Here is an 18,389-nt window from a genome sequence, read left to right on the forward strand (position 1 = left end):
TCATCATTGTCCATCAGTTACAATCTAGTTCATTGGCTAGAAGGTCATCTACAGCCTACCAGAGCTTTGTGGAACTAAGCTGTATGTTGTTTTACTTAAAAATAAATGCAGTGTTAAAGAAATAGCTGCAGCACAGTGATTTGAACTGAATAAGCCAAGTACCCAGTCCATGAATAATTGTCCCCCTTCAAAGGGGGATAAATTTTATCTAGGAGCATCTTGAAAGAAATGAAGTCTGGTCTTGTCTTGAATGGTAATAGGCACCAACTGGCTGTGAACATTTGATGAAGAGAGAAAGCAATGTAGTAGAACACCTTGTGTAAGGGAAGACGAGCTAGTTATAAGAAGGAAGTGGGATTGTGTTGTAAATTACAAGTGTTATTCAAAGAAATTTTAATGCTTTTTCTGTAAACTAGCATTTTCAAAGTAAATACATCAAGTGGCACACAGATTAAGGTTTGTGATTTTAATCAGTACTTGTTTGAATGAATTTTAAAACTAGGTGGCCCATTACACCTGGGATTTAACAGTTACAGCTTACTCTATAAACTAAATGTATTTGATTAGAAATATGTTACTGAAATGGTTTTGCTGACAGTTATTGGTGTCTTTCTGATTTGTAGACACTAGTGTAGTGACTGATATATATTTACTTGCTTGTCTCTCACATGAACTCAACAGCTGTTAGATACTGTTACTGTATGACAGAGGCATGAGAAATCAAAGGCACACAGCAGTTTTCACAGCCTGTAAGAGGTGGGTTTAAATCCAGGAAAGCTAGCTTAAGAACTTGTGTGGTCATCTTCTGTGCTTTAGGAAACAGTGCAAACTGAGAAAGTGGTAGGTGTTCCAGTTAAACTTATGAAATACTGCTTTAGGGGGAGAAGAAAAGCTCTGAGCACTTTCTGGGATTCTGGTATGAATGTACCAGTTAATGTGTAAGTTGAAATGATGATAATATTTAGAATGTATTTGTGAGTTGAGGAAGTGAGATTAAATTTAGGAGACTCAGTTAATAGATGCGATAGTTATAGGCTTGTAGAAATAGTCTGGATGGTTTTGTTTTTGTTGCTGCTGCTGTCATTATATTGCAGGATTCATTCATTCATTCATTCATCTTTGATAGTAGCAGAAGTGAAGAAAAATGCATTAGGCTATATACAAAAAGAATGGAAAATGAAGGATTTGAACATAGAAAATTGGGAAAGAGTTCAAAATAAGTAGCTTCTAAACTAAAAGCATGGTAAGATAAGGGACTCATCTGGCAGATGGATTTTTATAGTAAAAAACATAATTTGAAAGGTGAGTAGAAATCTGCATCTGGTTAGTATTAATAAAAACTTAGTAAGGTGCTCATTGCTGGCTAGGGACACAGTTTCAGAAGTTTCTCCTTGTGAAAGGGTTACTATGAGTATTAATAATATAGGCCCAGAGTCTATAAGTACTTTTTTAAAAATGGGGGGGGACAGTGTGTAATAAAAAATGTTTCATTTAGATCAGGTGAGTTTTATTCATTCCTCATACCATTTTTGACTCCCAAATTACATTTAATTTTTTTTAATATTTATTATTTATTTATTATGTATACAATATTCTGTCTGTGTGTATGCCTGCAGGCCAGAAGAGGGCACCAGACCCCATTATGGATGTTTGTGAGCCACCATGTGGTTGCTGGGAATTGAACTCAGGACCTTTGGAAGAGCAGGCAATGCTCTTAACCTCTGAGCCATCTCTCCAGCCCTACATTTAATTTTTTATGTAGAAATATGTCTAAACTCTTATATATGTCATGATCATTTGAAAGGGTTACATCAGTTGAGTCTATTTGCTTCTGTTGTTGTTTTGTTTTGTTTTGTTTTTCATTTTTGTTTTTAAAATGAATGAGCACCTGAGTAAACCTTGCCATCAGTAGTCCTACATGTCCCATAATGCCTGATAGCTGTCCACATAATGAAAGGAACTTAGTGTGTAATAGTAGCTTGTTTCTGTTCTGGTTTGCAGTTCAGAATGCAGTGATGGGGAATGGTCTGCTTCTCTGCCTCACCGATTTTCTGGCACAGAAAAAGATCAGTCCTCAAGTGATGAGAGCTGGGAGACTCTGCCAGGAAAAGATGAAAATGAACCTGAGCTACAGAGTGATAGTAGTGGCCCTGAAGAAGAAAACCAAGAATTGTCTCTTCAGGAGGGGTATGTCTTACAGTGAGATTAATTTTTTAAGTGTGTGTTATACAAGAATGGTATTTGCCACATTGAAATGTTGGGTGTACATAAATTATCATAAGCTCATGTGTTGAACAAGTAGTACTTTGCTATTTGTAGGGGGCAACTTTAAATGCTGGCAATTTCAGTGTTTTTCTGAAGATACAATGCATATTTTCATGTTTCTGTATAAAGGAGATTTGAGCATTTAAAACAGTGGCTCTCAGCCTTCCTGATGCTGTGACCCTTTAATACAGTTCCTCTTGATGTGAAGGTCCCTAACCATAGATTATTTTCACTGCTACTTCATAACTGTAATTTTGCTACTGTTATGAGTCATAATGTAATATTTTTAGAGATGGGGTCACAACCTGCAGGTTGAGAACTGCTGATTTAAAAGGTCATTTTAGCTGAATTAGGAGTAATTGAGTTAATGTTGCCCATTGCCATACAGTGAAGAGACTTGGGAGAACAGTCTGCCTCAAGGTAAATCAGCATGGTAAACTATATTTTACATTGTCATGGTAGTTCAGGTGATTGATTTACAGAGTGGGGTAGTTGCAAATGAAGTTTCAATATATTTTTATCTAGTTTGGTTGGATAGTTTTAGAACATCAGTGGTCTGTGGTAAACATCTCTGACTATAACTTGAATGGAAGGAAATATTTTTAATTTAGGAGTTCTCAGACTTAATTGGTGAGAAGCCAAATAAACATTGTTGATTTTGTGTGTCAGTCTCTGTTGTAGTTCTCATTTGTTCTGTTGTAGCATAAGGGCAGCCATAGGTAATATGTAAGTGAAGTGGTTCCTGGTATGCATAAGACAGTGAATTTTCTCCCCAGTAGCAGGAGGAAAAGAATTGAAGCATGAAAAAGAACATTAAAATCCATCCAAAAAGAAAAAGGTAGAAAAGGAGAAAAGAGTAAAAAAAAAAAAAGCTATAGAAATAATTCTTGCAATCACTAGTTGCAAAAATACATATACATTGACTAATCTTTGCTTTTATAAGACAGAGCTTAGAGCTTATCAGAATTTTAAAAACTAAAGAGAGACACATTTAAAGGACAAATAAAAGGAAAATATAATATTTTAGGCAAATACTATCCAGGAGAGAACTAGGACAGTTAACTATATTAGCAATCACAAAATAAACTTAAAGATGAATAAGGCTGGAGAAATATGTCAGTAGTTATAATCTCTTGCTGAACAGTCTAAGGATCAGAATTCAGATCCCTGAACCCTAGTTAACTAGTCAGGCAGCTGGCTCATCCTATAACCCCAGCTCTGAGGTGGGGCTTGCAAGTCCTGGGTTCAAGGAAAGATCCTGCCTCAAGGGAATTGGCAGAATATTACTTAGTCCCTTCTTTTCGCCTCTGAGTCATGTGTAAAGACATGCACGATCTGTGCATTCACACACATGTACACAAAAAAATCTTCTAAAAAGGGGTTTGTGTATGTGTCAAAGGACAACTTGTGAGAATTAGTTGTCTCTACCATGTAGGTCTTGGGACTTGAACTCAAAATCGTAGGTATGGTGATGGAACTTTGATCCACTGTGTCATCTCACCAGCCTTTTGATTTTCTTTTGAAATGCTGTTGCAGGCGAGGAAAACTGTTATTTAGAATCATAAGTAACAAGGACTTAAAACTACAAGAACTCAAGTTACATGTATTAAGTAGAATGATTATACAATACAGAATGATATGTTTGAAAGCATCGTTTTGTTACTTCCTTTCAAATGTATATATTAGGGAACAGACATCCTTGGAAGAGGGAGAAATTCCCTGGTTACAGTACAATGAAGTCAATGAAAGCAGCAGTGATGAAGGAAATGAGCCTGCCAATGAGTTTGCACAACCAGAAGCCTTCATGCTGGATGGTAACAACAACCTTGAGGATGACTCCAGTGTGAGTGAAGACTTGGATGTGGACTGGAGGTACGTAGCCGTGTCACTGCATGTCACTGCATGTCACTGCGTGCTCGGTTCCTCACCCAGCAGAGTTAGGGTGGATGTTGACTGGAGGTACGTAGTCGTGTCACTGCACGTCACTGCATGTCACTGCGTGCTCGGTTCCTCACCCAGCAGAGTTAGGGTGGGTGTGGACTGGAGGTACGTAGTCATGTCACTGCACGTCACTGCATGTCACTACATGTCACTGCATGTGACTGCATGCTCGGTTCCTCACCCAGCAGAGTTAGGGTGGGTGTGGACTGGAGGTACGTTGCCCTGTCACTGCATGCTGTTACTCACTGAGCTAGTTATGGTGGGAACAGTATCTGATAGGTATGATAGGTGTCTTCCAGTCTCATTTCAGATGTCACTGTCTGTATGGACTATTTTCCTCTTTTCTCACCCATCTGTTGGATGAGGAGGGCTGCTTGTTGGTTCCCAGCCCACCCAACTAGCTTAGACCCGAAATAATCACACAGAAACTGTATTAATTAAATCATTGCTTGGCCCATTAGCTCTAGCTTCTTATTGGTTAACTCTTACATGTTAATTTAACCCATTTTCTTTAATCTGTGTATTGCCACGTGGTTGTGGCTTGCAGGCTAAAGTTCCATCTTTCTCCTGTGGGCTACATGGCTTCTCTCTGACGCTGCGTTTCTTTCTCCCAGCATTCAGTTTAGTTTTTCCCACTAAGTTCTGCCCTGCTATAGATCCAAAGCAGTTTCTTTATTCATTGATGGTAATCACAGCATACAGAGGGGAATCCCACATCATCCTTTTTTGACTTTCACATCTTTATAGCATTGATTTTAGGAGAACATTTTTAAAGGTTTTTTTTTTGTTTTGAATATGTCAATACCTGAAATATTTGGAGACTTAGAGAAAAATGTACAAAATTGATAGAGTATTCCAATATATCCTTCCTTCACCAAGATTCTTTAAATGTTAATATTTTAGACATATTTATTCCGTTTTCTCTTTTCTTCCTGTATTTATGATTAGGATTCTTCTGGCCTTTTTATGAGTAATTCTACAGATATAATTTATTTACCTATAAAAATTCTAGAATGAATTTCTGAAAAACCAAACTTTTTACAGAACACAGAATTGCTCATAAAATTAGTGTTGATATAGTGCTAATAATTTAATTCCTAGAATTTATTCTAATGTCAGTAGTTATCTTACCAATGATTTTACAGAAAATGTTTATCTGATCTACTCCAGGATCATTATAACATTTAATTGAATTTTTTTTTTAAAGTCTGGGCATACCCTCAGTTAATCTTCATTTTTCATGTCTGACAAATATTTGGAAAGTTTAGGCCGTTTATTTTGTGGACTATCCCTCACATTATATTTGTCCCGTATCATACATAGTTGTGTATTTTTAGCAAGAACAACGGAAAATGATGCAATTTGTCTTTATAGTACATATAAAAAGAGACATTATGGCATATAATATTGTTACTAGTGCTATTAATTTTTGATCATTTGGTTATTATGTAACCTTTCAGATTCTGACTGTCCAATTACCATTTCCTCCTTTTTAATGGCTATTTTGAGACTGTAAATAACCTGATTACTCTCCAACTATCACACTTCCATCTGCTAGCATTAGCATCCATTAGTGATTCTTGTCTCAAACATGAGTTTTTAACACTGATTATTCTTCAGTGACCTGATTACAACCATATATCGGGTCCTGAGTGTCTAGGTTTGCTTATGCTTTTGAAGAAAAGAATAATTAGGAAGTAATTTACTTCAGTCATTAGATTGGGCTTTCTACAGAAAGTGGACGTGTTTGTGTTGTTTCAGTAGACAAATAGGAAAGGTGAAAGTTTTAAGTAGAAGTACTGTCTCAGGTTAATCTGGCCTATTGTAGAGCAGGTGCAGGGAAGTTTTCTTCTACGTGCACTCCCGTACCAGGATTTTCTGATTTTGAAATAATTAATAATTCTAGAGCCTGGGAAAAATGGGAAGCTGACTTATAGATAAAGGAAACAGTTTAACACCAGAATCAAATGTATTTATCTTCAGGGCTCATAGAAGTCATAAAAATGAACAGTTTGGCTGGGAAGTGGCTGTGCACATTTCAATCCCAGCACTCGGGAGGGAAAGGCAGTTTGAGGCCAACCTGATCTCCAGAGTGAGTACCAGAACTTCCAGGGTTACACAAAGAAACCCTGTCGCAAAAAAACAAAACAGCAAAAAATAAACAGTTTGAAAAAAAAATTTTCAAGCTATTAATAAGGAGGCCTGATTCTTAGCCAAGGGAAAGAAGAGCGATTAAGGAAGGCTTGAGAAAATAAAATTTGGCAAAACCAAAAGTAATTAAGCAGTGGGAGATAAATAGGTCTTGACTAACTAGTAGTAGAATTTAAATACAATAATTTCCTTTCTCATATTTTTACTTTCACCCAGATTGGAAACTAAAATTAACAGAAAGAAAAAATATAGGGAAATGATTATATGTTTAAAAATACTACCATTCAGCAGGCTTTTAGTCAGGAAGAATTTCCTGCATGTGCAGTGAGGTAGCAGACTGGTGAGCAAATGACGTCATTTTAGCTCTTTAGAGTTAACCCTTAGCTTTTCTGTTCTTTTTCTCTCCTTTAGCTCACACAGTTTTACTTTTCTTCTTACAGAACTTTTACAGCCTATGAATATGGCAATATGTAATTATCCTCACTGTAAGGTTTCTGAAATCATAGTTATGGATCTTGTTTTTTCAGCCTGTTTGATGGCTTTGCTGATGGACTCGGAGTTGCTGAAGCTATTTCTTATGTGGACCCTCAGTTCCTTACCTACATGGCACTAGAAGAACGCTTAGCCCAGGCTATGGAGGTATTTTTATAACTGATAAGTACATAGAGAATTGGTAGAATATGAAATAATTTTAAAGGTTTAATGGTTTTTTTTAACTTTACTGAAGAGAATGTGAATAGCTTTCTTAGCCATTTAATACCTGCTGAGTTGTTACTAGTATATGTATGAAGTTACTTGCTGTCATGCCGGCAAATTGCAGTAGTTGTCAGTTTTTTCTACAGAATAAGAACTATTTTGCTTAAGTTTAGGAAATGCAGTCTTTCCCAGTCCTGAACTCTAGGTATGCAAGTATGAGTGTTTTACACATGTGTACACATAGGCACAGAGAGGCAGATCTCAGGACCCTGGACAAAGCTTTCCTTTGTCCTCCAGACTGCACTTCCTTCTGCAGTTAGGCTTGCTTTCCCCCTACCCGCACATGTGCATGCTTTCCAGCAGTGGACACATCTGCCACCTCTTCTTGCCTGCTTTCTGATTGTTTGAACTAAAACACAACCTTATTCTGAAATGTATCTGCCCAAAATTAAAAGCCCAGGCATTTTGACTTGGGAGCTTCCATAATATTGGTGAACCTTATTGAAATAAATCGTTCTTTAAATCACTAGTCATAAAATGACTTCAAGCTAATACAGCAGTACTGAATACTTGAATGAGAAAGAGGTAGAAAATAAGTGGGTAAGAAGGGACCTCCAGGAACATTATGACAGTACTTTATCTTGAGATTTTCTGAGTAGAAAGTTACCTTCAGATTCATAAGTTAGGTAGTAGGCAAACAGATGGGTCCACATGTGCAGACATTAACTCTGTGTTACATCACGTCTTTGAGCATCTGTGTGATTTCCCATTAGAGTGTTGGTGTCAGTTATGCTTTAATAGTGCGTTGTTCTCAAAAATCACCATCACAGAAATAGTATATACTAGAGCAACCAACATCATGAAAATAGCTTACACCTAGGACTGTTGCTGAACCCTTCTTCCCAAGGCTGACGTGTACACAAGAATGGTGTGGTGTGATAGCTTGCATTAGAGACAGAATACATGGCAGTTATAGTTACTCACTTCCATAAGCAGTGTACCTTTTGAGTCAGCAGAGTGAAGCATATTCATTTTAGGGTTTGGTTTCACAATATTTAAAACATCTTTCATTTTATTGTCTTAGGTTTTTATTTCCTTGAGTATGAAGGTATCCTTAAAATGTTGAGAATAACGTAAAAATTTATTCATTACTTCTAATGGGCAATGTGACATTTGATTGAAAGAAGAGCTTAAAATATTGGTCATGAGGGGCAAGCCCTACAAAGGCACCAGGAGTGTGACTAGAGACAAGGCAAGAAAGGAACTTGCAGCTTCATCCACTATTGTCTCTGCTAACGAGAAACCAGTGTAGTGTTGCCACTTTCAGAAATGTCGTGTGTCTCTGATGAAGTGTCTTGAACTCGCTCCTGTCTCCACAGCATGCACAGTCGTCACATCTTAGCACTCTGCATTACTGATTGAGATTTTTATTGGGTTATTTCACATCTGGATTATTGGTACAATTCCATTTTCCTGTCACACTACAGAAATAATTTTTTCATGTCTAGAATGCATTTTTAATAGTTTCAAAACATGGAACTGAAAACTTATTTTTTAAGACAACACTGGTATTATTTAAAACAAATATTATAAAAAATACCCACAAAATTCTGCTTGCTTTTATTTATACTAAGCATCCCACCTCTTTGTCAGTAGTTGCTTTCATTTCTATTTCTTTTCCAATACCAGGTCCATCTTTCTTTAGATAGTAGCTTTTGTGGCAGATCCTGGCAATATACATTAAGCTCTTATCTGTGTCTCATGTTAGAGTGAGCACAGGATAAAATAGCAAACATCTTTATTTTTTATAACTGATAATAGAGCTTTCTACATAGTCCTAAACTTGAAAATCCATATACTTGCACAGATTTATGTAGCCATTCGAAGTTCTCATCATCAGTCATGTGGAAGAGAACCAGCTCCAGGGAGCTGTATTCTGGCTTCATGCCTGTGCGCACATTCATACATACACACACACACAATGAATCATGCATGTGCACACATTCCTACACACATACACACACAATGAATCATGCCTCTCCACACATTCCTACACACATACACACACAATGAATCATGCCTGTGCACACATTCCTACACACATACACGCACAGTGAAAATGTAATTAAATAATGCAGAAAATGGTTTAAACTGTTACAGTTTCTCATTTATAATTACAGTTACTCACAGATAAATTAAAAATTTTGGCTATCACTTAAACATAAAATCTTACTGGAAATGACCTTCCTTAATGAAATGGAGGGAGGCTTTTTCTCTGTCTAATAATTTTTTAAGTTTGTTCCTAGAATGAAACATGAATGAATTTTATTTTTCATCTGTATGAATGTATGATTGAGGACTTTTGTTGAAACAGATAATAAGAATATAGTTTAATCATAGCATCATCACTTAGTTCTTTGGTGACATTTTCCAAAAGTTATATCCACTACTTTCCTGGAGGCTTGTTTTGTTTTTATGTAAAGGAAAGGATTTGTAAGCCTCCTAAAAAGGTTTATTTTTCTGTTGGAATCCATGTTGATCCCAGTTGTTTAGATTATACCTCTAAGTTACTAATTTATAAAGTGTGGGGAAGGCTAGTATACAAGGAATATGAGATACTATTTCTTATAATAATATAATTCCAATAATACTTAATAGGTCATGTTCATGCAGGGTAGTTTCAGGAAAGACTGCTTAAGTTAATGGAAGTTGTTTTTCCCAAAACGTCCATACTTGTGAACCCTTCAAGAACCTTTACAGACTCACAAAAGCACATTATATACACCGGGCTGTAAATTATAGGAACATAATAGGCTATATAGGCCAAGAACATGAGCTCTTCAACCCCCGGAACTCACAGAGGAAAGAACCCACTCCTGCAGGTTGTCTCCTGCCCTCCCTGTAGGCACCATGTGCATCCATGTACACATAACTGAATGAAAGAGAAAATCTGATTTCAAGAGCATGATCTCTTAGGTTGATAGGCTATCTGATCCTGGACTGTACCCTTAACCTCTAAGCTTCAGGAGCCTCATCTACAAAATGGGATTAATAGTTTCTCCACTAGATTTTATAAGATTGTATTATGTATTAAATCATGTACTATAACATTTAGTATAGCAGTGGCAAGCTCTCAGGATATTCATAACTCATTTTAAATCCACAATCAGCCAAGCTTCAGTCACTCAGCACTGGACACATTAGGAACATGTACTGAAAACTGGCAAGGGAAAGAGGCAAGGCTGCCTGTCATTTAATCTGAATTGGAGTCTAGAAGAGGTTGTTCATACTACATGGCTATGCTACCTGTTGTTTTCTCCAGCTTTCATAGAACATTCATTTACACAGATATTTAACCCATGAATGAAGTTGGCCAGACAACGTAGTAACATGATTACTAGCAGTGTGCATGTTCTAATTCTGTGCCAAAAGCAGGTGAAACCACTCAGATGTCTATTGGTGGTTTTCATGTTAAACATTCAGTAGTTCCACCATATTTTATCTCATGAAGTGAGCTTTTCTAAAGTGTTTCTTTTCCTGATATTGATCTCACATAAGAACACTCAAGTTGGAAGCATGACCATGATCTGAAAAATACAGTTATAATGAGCAAGTAGATGATTACTGAAGTAAGATCTTTCCTTGGAATAGGTTGGACTTTCTGCAGACGTGTGTGTGTGTGTGTGTGTGTGTGTGTGTGTGTGTGTGTGTGTGCGCGTGCTAGTGAGAAAAAGGAATTTGACTTAATGATCAGGGCAGTGGTTCTTTTGGAAGGTAACTAAAAGGGCAAAGAATAATAGGAAGAGAATATGGCAATATGATAAATATAATTTGATACGACAACTTAAAAATAGTTCATATTACTATTATTTTAAAGTATCTCCTAACAAAGAAGTATACTTTCTCTTTTTCAGACTGCGCTGGCACATCTAGAGTCTCTTGCAGTAGATGTTGAGGTGGCTAATCCACCAGCTAGTAAGGAGAGCATTGACGGACTTCCAGAAACTCTTGTTCTAGAAGATCACACTGGTAAAGTCACACTTCTCAGGTTTGGGATGCCATGTTGTATATTTTGATAAATTATTGGGGCACCAAGGAGATCAAGTAGTTACTATATTTTTTATAAGCCAGAAGCTGACAAACTTTCACCTAGTAGAAAATACTTAATGAAATGATAGATTAAGACCAAGTATTTACCCAGTCAACTTTTTAAAGAAGGAATGTTTACGAAATTCCAAATTAACATGCTAGGATCATGCTTGCCAGGTAATTGATGAACTACCTCTTGCGCCTTCCATGGCCATCGTGGTGACCAGTGCGTGATGGGTGCGTCTTGTTTGTGTTCTCAGCTATTGGTCAGGAGCAGTGCTGTCCCATCTGCTGCAGTGAGTACATTAAGGACGACATAGCGACAGAGCTGCCGTGCCATCATTTCTTTCATAAGCCTTGCGTCTCAATTTGGCTACAGAAGGTGAGTTTTGGATGTGCTTTCCTAAATACTTCAACAGTCTTTCAGGCTAGAGACTGCTTTCTTTTGTAGAAATTTAGACAACAGGAACTATTTAATATATTTTCAGTCACAGCCCTGCAAATAAATGCCCACAGAAATAGCTCAGAAGATTCTTTTACACCACTCAGAGCATACTGTGATAATGAGTAGTGCTAGCGTGAATGGGTGGTGCTGAAAATGCGTGAGAAAAGTACAACCAACCAAATAACCCCTCTTCTAGTTTTTATTTACCTTGAAGACGTTCCAATAATTTCCAGTGTATTTGAGTTACTTCAGAAGTAGAGTTTACTTACATCCCATGATCTTCGTTGTCGCATGAAGGTCCTTGCTATCTAGCTTAGTAGAAATCCCCAAGTTTCTTTCTTGGCGTTTTTCTTATAGTTATAGCTCCCTTCCTCCTCATAAACACTTCTTCACTTCTTCCCATCTCCATCTTCTTCCCTCTTTCCTTTTTTTTTAACTGTTTTACTTTTTACTGTCACTTTATCTTCTTGAAAATATATTTTAAAATGTCTGGGGCTGGAGAGATGTCTCTGTGGCTAAGAGAACTGGCTGTTCTTCCAGACGACCCAAGTTCAGTTCCCAGCACACACATGGCAGCTCACACCTGTCTGTAACTCACGTTCCAGGGGACCTGACTCCATCACAGAAATACTCATAAAATTAGAAAAATAAAAATCTTTGAAATCTGGTGTAGAGGTGTTCACCATTCTCTTACAGAATCTGAGGAATTCTTGTAGCTGGTGCCTCCTATGTTGTGGTTAAGTCATACTCAGTTTGTGCTTTTCTCATTGGCTGAAATCTTCATTGTTCCCATGGCTCCCACAGCTGCAACTTTGCCTCCAGTAACCAGAATTCCCATTCACCGTGGGCATGTGTACATGTTCCCCAGCTGTTGACTTTTGTGTGATTGGTTTTTATTCTCCCCCAAAAGGGTTGTACAGTTTTTTCAATTCATAATATTTTCTAATTTTGTTCCTAAGTACTTATCTTCTGTCTAAACTTTAAAAACATTTTATTTATTTGCTTTTTTCCAAAAGTAATTCATTTTGGCTGGAGTTTATTATTGTGATAGCACTAAATTTATACATCCTGTTATAGACTTTCTCTGAAATACTTTTATTGCAGTTAAATTAATTGGACACAAAAATATCCATGGGGCACAGTGCTCTTCGAAGTCAGGCGTTCTACACCTAATTACTGCTGGCTCTTTCTTTTTAATTTTAAGGTTTTTCTAAACATCCATTGTTATGGTGATATGTATATTGCATAATATTTTGAGAACTAGTGTGATAACCTAGGAGGCAATCAGTACCTAATAAATGTTAAAAACATAAATTACACCAGCACTATTAGTAACAATTAGAGAGGGCTTGTGGTACAAGTTACAAAGACCTGTCAACAGTCTTTGGTAAACTGTGTGTTAACAAAGTGATTGCTAATTGATTAGTGCAGATAATGGGTGTTTCAAGTCTCCCTGGCATTCTAGGTGACTTTTTTTCTTAATCTGTTTATTTGGCATTAATGTTGATATAGCATAGATGGCTATATCTGTCTACCTTGAATTTTACATGAAGTTGAAATAGTCCATATTGAATTTAATGAATTACTTGCTGAAAAGTTTTTATGTTCCAACAAGCCTCTCTACGGATGCAGTAATCCTAATCAGACCAAATCAAACTATATTAGAAAAGCCTAGGTTTAATGGATGCCAGCCCCCCAGGGATGGAGAAGGGAAAGGAAGAACAAGAAGACCATGTGTTCGTTCTCTGGGGGGCAGTTTAAGTAGCCTGTGGGAGTGGTCTTGACCTCTGTGTAGGGGATCACCTTTTGGCAGGCTTTCTCGGAGGTGGAGCCTAGACTGAGGCAACTCCCAGGGGAGGGGCTGGAATGGAAAGTTCCACCCAAGCATTTTAGACTCTTTAGATGTGGGGATGGTAGAGGCTGGGGTGAAGCCTTAACCCAAATACTTACAACAAATACCTGGAATGGTAAAGTAACAGTAAGTTAGCAGAAATTAAGGTGAGAACTAAGTAGGAAAGAACTTGTAATTCCTGTGTGTGATGGTAGAGGTGATGTTAGTGAGAAGATATTTCTGAAATTAATAGGAAAGCAGAAATACAGGCTCCCAAACCTGCACTGCTATGTGTACATTCCCAAGCTGGTGATTCATGTCTACTCCCCTAGACTTTCACCTCTTGACCTTGGTAGTTGCCTATTTCATTCCTCATCTTCATTATAGGAATTGTCTAAATGCAGCTCTGGTCATGTCACTTTGTTTGCCTTAAAGGTGAGAAATTAAGGTTGGTTTTCTTTCACTTGCAGAATAGTGGGATGGTGGATTTCTATCTTGGCTTTCAAGGCTTTCTGTGCTCTAACCCCCAACCTGTCTCTTCAGATTTTCTCTTCTCTACATTTAATCCTGTTCCTATGCATTCGTTCCCATCCTGTCTGTGAGATGAGGTGATTTAAGTAGATAAGCTGAACTTCCCTTTGCTATCTTTGACATAACAAGCTTTCTTTACACTCTCAATTAGTTACAGACTTAGGAAGAGGACTCTAGGATTTGTGCAATCAGTTTGAGACACTACTAGATGATTCCCCTGTGTTTGCCCACTTCATCTTTACAAGAACTGGAAAATGTACTGGTGTTCTAGTCCCTATCCCAGTGATTGTTACCTGGGTTAAGGTGGCATAGCTAATACCTCCTAGGTCAGAACCGCACTCCTGTGTATGATGCTGCTGTGGCTGGGACACGGCCGTGTACTTGACTGTGCTATAGCACTGGATAACAAACTAATTTTTGTCCTCTGATGAAGGAATTTAGTATAAAGCCACCCCTGGGAAAAAGGTTCCTAAGATAAAGTTCTTTGTCACTTTCAACAGCACCATAGCTTCGTCGCCCTTCTATCAGGGAGATGTTATTTGGGAAAAGATCAGATTTGCAAGGGCATGATCTATCTCTGTGGTCTTCCATTGGTCGTAAAACTACCCCCTTCCCATCTTCTTTCCCAGGTCTGTGGTTGGTTTGTTTTGTTACTAAGAAGACACATAACTCTGTTTTTAGAAAGGGATTACCTGGCTAATACAGTAAGGTCTGAAGCCAGTCTGTTTTATACATCTGTCTATACTAAAGTGAGACTTCCATACATGTATATAACAAGGGCAGGCCTGGTGGGCTGTAATTTGGTGAGCTAATTTGGTGGGGTTATTCGTCGTGCCTAATAGATAAGAGTGATTGGATTCAGGTCATTACTAAGTTTAGATGACCTCCAAGAGACAAAGCACTGATTCTTTGTCTTTGATGACAGTGTCAGCTCTAAATAAAAATTCAGTAAGTAAAAGGTGAGTTGAATCCAAGGTGCAAACATGATCATAACACACTGTTTTGTATAAAAGAAATTTGAGCTGGGCAGTAGTGGAGCACACCATTAGTCCCAGCACTCAGGAGGCAGAGGCCAGTAGATCTCCGAGTTTGAGCCAACCTGGTCTACAGAGATAGTTCCAGGACAGCCAGGTCTGTTACACACACATACATACACACGGGGGGGGGGGGGGGGGGACGGGAGAGGAAATGGGGAGGGGAGAGGAAAAGAGGGTGGAAGGAGAGGGAGAAGTGTTTATGTTGTGAGGGTTTGAGGTGTATTTTGTTTTTAAATACTTGAAATACTTGATTTGGGAGCTAGAGAGATGACTCCGCAGTTAAAAGTACATATGCCTCGCACAGGGAGCTAAGTTTGGTCCACAGTACCCATGTCGTGTGTTGCAGTTGCTGGACCTTCAGTTTGGGGAGTCTTAACACTGTCTGTAGCTCCAGTGGTACCTGCACCCGTGTGTATAGACACCCACACATCCAAAATGTAAAATAACTAATCTTTTTTTGAATGATGCTTAATTTGTTTATGGGATAATGATATCATTATATTTCTATAAAGACCAAGGCTGTTAGTATATTTCTTCTGTTGACTGCTAATTGGTATGTTTGTTTGTTTTCCCTCCAGTCGGGAACATGCCCTGTGTGCCGCCGTCATTTCCCACCTGCAGTTATTGAAGCATCTGCAGCTGCTTCCTCAGAACCTGACCCTGATGCCCCACCTGCCAATGACCATACTGCAGAAGCCCCGTAAAGTGTAACATTGGAATGAGATCTAAATTCTATCACAGTAAATCTGCAAATTTCTTCTAAATCTGATGTGCAAATAATTATATATATATATTTAAAATGCTATATATAGTATATGCCATAGTTTAGAAAGAGAATATTAACCTTTCTAAACTGAACTTAGGTTTGCAGAACATACTAAGCATTTTCAAGCTGAATGTTGAAGCAGTGCATCCATTTTCTTTAGTTGACTATGTTGGTGTTCACTGTAAAGTGAGTAGTCAGCTCTGTGGCATATGTGGCTGTTTTGTCTGAAGTGCTGCCACTTAGACATCATAATTACGCTCTCCTGTCCACATCAGATGTGAAGACTGTGATCACAACAGTAGTAAAATTTGGTTTCATTGACAATAAATGGAATTCTAAAGCATGCCTTTTCACTGGTCCCTTTGCTTCTGCTACATTGAAACTTCTTGGTTTATAATACTGAGAAGGTTAAGATTAAAGCTTTTCAGAATGCCAAACAAAGACTAAAATTTTGACCAGAAAAACAAAAGAAATTTACATCTTAGATGTAAACCTCCTGAAATGGTTAGGTGGTAAAGGATTCAGTGAACATTGGATGTTTTTAAAGAAAGGCTAGCTGAGCATGGGAGTAGTCTGATGTGCTCGGTACTCGGCACAGTTACATGTGTTTGGCCTTAGGAAACACTATCTAAGCCCTTATCCAATCTGCTTCTACTTGTTAAATACTTGAAGGTCCAGAATACTCTTCACATATTTGTTGAAGAAGTTAGATGTAGTTAGTTTAAGGTAGTTTGGTTTCTGAAATATTTTAGGTCTGAAGATTTGCACATGGTCATGTTTGTAACTATATCACCCCAAATGAAAATTGCACAGCTTTTAGAGGATCATACGGAGTAGGCAAGTCTATGCAGACACGGGTGTAGTAGGTAGCTTTGACGAGACCTGATGTCCACACTGGGGAACAATGGCTTAGAAGGCACAGTTCTAGAGCACTAGTGAGTGCACGTCTACCTGGTCCCCTGCTCATCTAGTTTTGGGAATATCTAAATAGATTCTGAAATGCACAGTTTCATTTAATTTGTGTAATATCTCTGAGTATTTATATTCTTTCTTTTTCTCTCCATTCTTAACAATAAATGAATTTTTCACTGTTGGCACATTTGAGGCTTAAATATAAAAAACATAACACTTGCATTCTGATTTTTGCATATATTGTAAATGTGGCTGGTATTTACAGCAAAATACTGTGTATCCTTTTATGGGTAAAACAAAAGTGAACATTGCATGCAAGTAATGTGGTGAATTTGTAATTTAGGGATTCTCTGGGGCTTCTGTGACTTTGGATGCTTACATTCAGGCCTTAATGTTGCTCTAGCTCGCATGCTTCCTTCTGATGTATATAGTCAGTGTTGTACAAACTAATCTCTGCTTGTTTTCTACTCTGTGATCTCCATGCCATACTTCACTGATGATCAGTTAGTGTCAAGAAGTCATGCCAGATTAACATTAGTTCTCCCGTGTATACTGTGGAAATGTGTGGATTGTGTGGTTTATTTGTTTTCTTTTATGTACTGTTGATTAGTTGTGGCACTTACTGATTAAACTTACATTGCTGCAGATTGCTTTGTAACAAGCCACGTTATGTTTAGTCAGTATTAAGGGACCTTGGTTTTATTCTCCTAGATAGCAGCTGTCCCAAAGAAAATATTTCTTTGCCTATTAAGATTTAGCTGTTATCTGCCAGTTGTTAAGAGGTTTGGTTCCAAACTCAACCAGAGAGTTTAACGTAAGATAACTGTTGTACTTTTTGCTTTCCATCTGTTACCGTCCTTCATTGTTGACTCCTGACTGCGTATACACAGCTGCTGTGAAGGAGAAGGCGGAATAAGACTTGCTTTAAATTTTCTAAAAAGGAAAATGAAGTTTTAGGACTTTGATGGTAACAAGCCAGTATAAGCTGAGGCTGACAAGTTCAGGCCCCCAACGTATTATTTGATCTTATCTTGGATCCTTTTTGAAAAGTTAAGAATATATGAAGGTAAATTAGAAATAGTAAAAATATTGATAAAATGCCATTTATCTTATTTCTCTATTTTTTCGTTGTGACTTGGCCTAATAATTTTAATTTTTGAGCATTTTCTTATTTCTTGTAATATGAATGCTGATATTTAAAGTTAGGCTCATGTGGATTTCTTTTGTGTTTCTTAGTTGTTTATCTCTAAGCTAACTAACTTTTAAGATTATTTGTGATATGGATTTATATATAAGCTGTTAAATATAAATGAGCTGTTAAAATGGAATGCAAGGTTTTCAAAAACCCAGGTCTAACTGTAATGATTGGTTTATTGTTCTACAATCCCAGCCCGCCATTTTCCGTGTAAATCATAAACAATAAACAGGATATACTCGGTGGTCATTTCTAATATTTAATTGTGTAATCCTATCACTTCTACAGCATAATCCTCTGAGGGTTTAGAGTCAATAACAAAGAACACAGCTATTAACGAACTCTATACTGAACAGACAGGATTTTTTTGTTTGTTTTCTAAAAAGATGTAGGGGGGCGCATAGGTCACTTAGAGAGGCAGCTGGTGGATGTGTGCTGTTGCCCTTTCCTGCCTGACAATCTCAGCAATCCCACAGTCTTCTGCAGAGCCAGGCTCCTGTGCTGGCTCAGCCTGTGGAAACACTCGGAAG

The 18,389-nt window shown here is 37.7% G+C and overlaps 1 protein-coding gene across 1 annotated transcript in view; it reads left to right on the plus strand.

Moving 5' to 3' along the window:
* The window catches only part of Pja2 (praja ring finger ubiquitin ligase 2), a 49,630-nt gene extending 31,526 nt beyond the window's left edge, over positions 1-18,104 (plus strand). Inside the window, exons 5-10 of the mRNA XM_038339138.2 lie at positions 2,002-2,187; positions 3,952-4,137; positions 6,885-6,996; positions 10,968-11,082; positions 11,403-11,524; positions 15,565-18,104. Coding sequence (XP_038195066.1) covers positions 2,002-2,187; positions 3,952-4,137; positions 6,885-6,996; positions 10,968-11,082; positions 11,403-11,524; positions 15,565-15,690 — 847 coding nt within the window. The 3' untranslated portion in view covers positions 15,691-18,104. The remainder of the gene's footprint in view (positions 1-2,001; positions 2,188-3,951; positions 4,138-6,884; positions 6,997-10,967; positions 11,083-11,402; positions 11,525-15,564) is intronic.
* Positions 18,105-18,389: the final 285 nt, after the last annotated feature.

The sequence above is a fragment of the Arvicola amphibius genome, chromosome 8 (genome assembly GCF_903992535.2).
Source record: "Arvicola amphibius chromosome 8, mArvAmp1.2, whole genome shotgun sequence".
Lineage (NCBI taxonomy): Eukaryota > Metazoa > Chordata > Mammalia > Rodentia > Cricetidae > Arvicola > Arvicola amphibius.